The 2,071-nt window shown below is 48.4% G+C and overlaps 1 protein-coding gene across 1 annotated transcript, besides 1 other annotated feature; it reads right to left on the bottom strand.

Moving 5' to 3' along the window:
• Positions 1–250: 250 nt before the first annotated feature.
• On the bottom strand, positions 251–1,381 carry TraAM80_09046 (actin; the record flags this gene model as incomplete). Its single annotated transcript, XM_029385754.1, has 1 exon — positions 251–1,381. The coding sequence occupies one exon, from the start codon at positions 1,379–1,381 to the stop codon at positions 251–253; it is 1,131 nt and encodes a 376-aa protein (XP_029234450.1).
• A 214-nt stretch (positions 1,382–1,595) lies between these two features.
• Positions 1,596–1,636: a sequence feature (A-rich).
• Positions 1,637–2,071: the final 435 nt, after the last annotated feature.

The raw sequence follows: 2,071 nt of genomic DNA on the forward strand, positions 1-2,071 counted from the left end.
CATAAACAGAAAAGAGAAGAAAAAAGAGAAGAAAAAAAATGAAGGAAGCCTCTTGAGTTTCTAGCTGCCAATAATACCTGGCACAATAATAATGTATGGGATCCCTCAGTGAGCAAAAAGAAGATTTTTTTTTAAAAAAACGAGTAAAAAACACGACCACAGCCATTTCACCAAAACAAAAAACGGTAACCACAAGCCGGAACAAGTATCCAGCAGGGAAAACCAATCGTTTGCCTGTGCGTGGAGGCTCCTAAAAGCATTTGTTGTGCACAATACTCGGACCGGCCTCGTCATACTCACTCTTCTTGATCCACATGGTCTGGAATGTCGTGAGGGATGACAGGATGGAGCCACCAATCCATACGCTGTACTTCCGCTCCGGTGGTGCAACCACCTTCGGTTTGATGGAAGAGGGCGCAAGGTTGCTGATCTCCTTTCCAAGACGCTCAGGAAGGTTCTTGAACATGGTGGTCCCGCCAGAAAGTACAATGTTCCCGTACAGGTCACGACGCACGTCGATATCACACTTGTTGATGGACTGGAAGGTCATCTCATGGAACCCAGGAGCTTCATCGAGACCAATCAGCATGGGCTTAAAGACCGCCTCGGGGCATCGGAAGCGCTGGTTACCCACCTGCATGACTGTGCCGTCTGGCAGCTCAAACGGCTCCTCGTTAACAGCCTTGGCACTATTTGTCATTTCCTCATCAAAGTCCAGAGCAACATAGCACAGTTGTTCCTTCACGCTCCGCACAATCTCCTTCTCAGCGGAAGTGGTGAACGTCATTCCATTTTCCATCAAAAGCTTCATTAGATACTCAGTGAGGTCCCGACCAGCCATATCAACGCGGCGAATGGCATGCGGAAGAGAGTAACCTTCGTAAATAGGGACGGTGTGGGTCACACCATCACCAGCATCAAGCACGATGCCAGTGGTTCGCCCAGACGAGTAGAGCGAGAGCACGGCCTGAATGCCAACATACATGGCAGGGACACCGAAGGTCTCGAACATGATCTGCGTCATCTTTTCACGGTTTTGTTTGGGGTTCATGGGGGCCTCTGTCAGTAGCACATTATGCGACTCGGGATTGACGCGCAGCTCATTGTAGAAGGTGTGGTGCCAGATCTTCTCCATGTCATCCCAGTTGGTGACAATACCGTGCTCAATGGGATACTTGAGTGAGAGTACACCACGCTTTGCTTGAGCCTCATCACCAACGAACAGCTTTTTGCTTGCGCTTCCCATCATTGCCTGCTCGTTTTTTGGCCGGCCAACAATGGACGGGAACACGTGGCGCGGTGCATCATCGCCGGAGAATCCGGCCTTCACCATGCCGGAGCCGTTGTCACAGACGATGGCAGATTGCTCTTCGTCAGACATCGTTAGAAACAGAAACGCGATAGAAACAATATCCCCAATCAAGCTTTTTATTGTTTGCTTGTGATGCAAGAAGGAAGAGAAAAAAAACTCAGAAGAAAGATGAAGATATGCACACCATGAGAGCAAGCACCACACAACACAGACCATGCAACACATACCTCCATGCCATCAAAACCCGGGCATTGAACTTCCTATCAGCTGGACTGCTCACATAAACAGAAAAGAGAAGAAAAAAAGAGAAGAAAAAAAAATGAAGGAAGCCTCTTGAGTTTCTAGCTGCCAATAATACCTGGCACAATAATAATGTATGGGATCCCTCAGTGAGCAAAAAGAAGATTTTTTTTTAAAAAAACGAGTAAAAAACACGACCACAGCCATTTCACCAAAACAAAAAACGGTAACCACAAGCCGGAACAAGTATCCAGCAGGGAAAACCAATCGTTTGCCTGTGCGTGGAGGCTCCTAAAAGCATTTGTTGTGCACAATACTCGGACCGGCCTCGTCATACTCACTCTTCTTGATCCACATGGTCTGGAATGTCGTGAGGGATGACAGGATGGAGCCACCAATCCATACGCTGTACTTCCGCTCCGGTGGTGCAACCACCTTCGGTTTGATGGAAGAGGGCGCAAGGTTGCTGATCTCCTTTCCAAGACGCTCAGGAAGGTTCTTGAACATGGTGGTCCCGCC

Source organism: Trypanosoma rangeli (assembly GCF_003719475.1).
Source record: "Trypanosoma rangeli strain AM80 chromosome Unknown Tra_15.4_contig_00504, whole genome shotgun sequence".
Lineage (NCBI taxonomy): Eukaryota > Euglenozoa > Kinetoplastea > Trypanosomatida > Trypanosomatidae > Trypanosoma > Trypanosoma rangeli.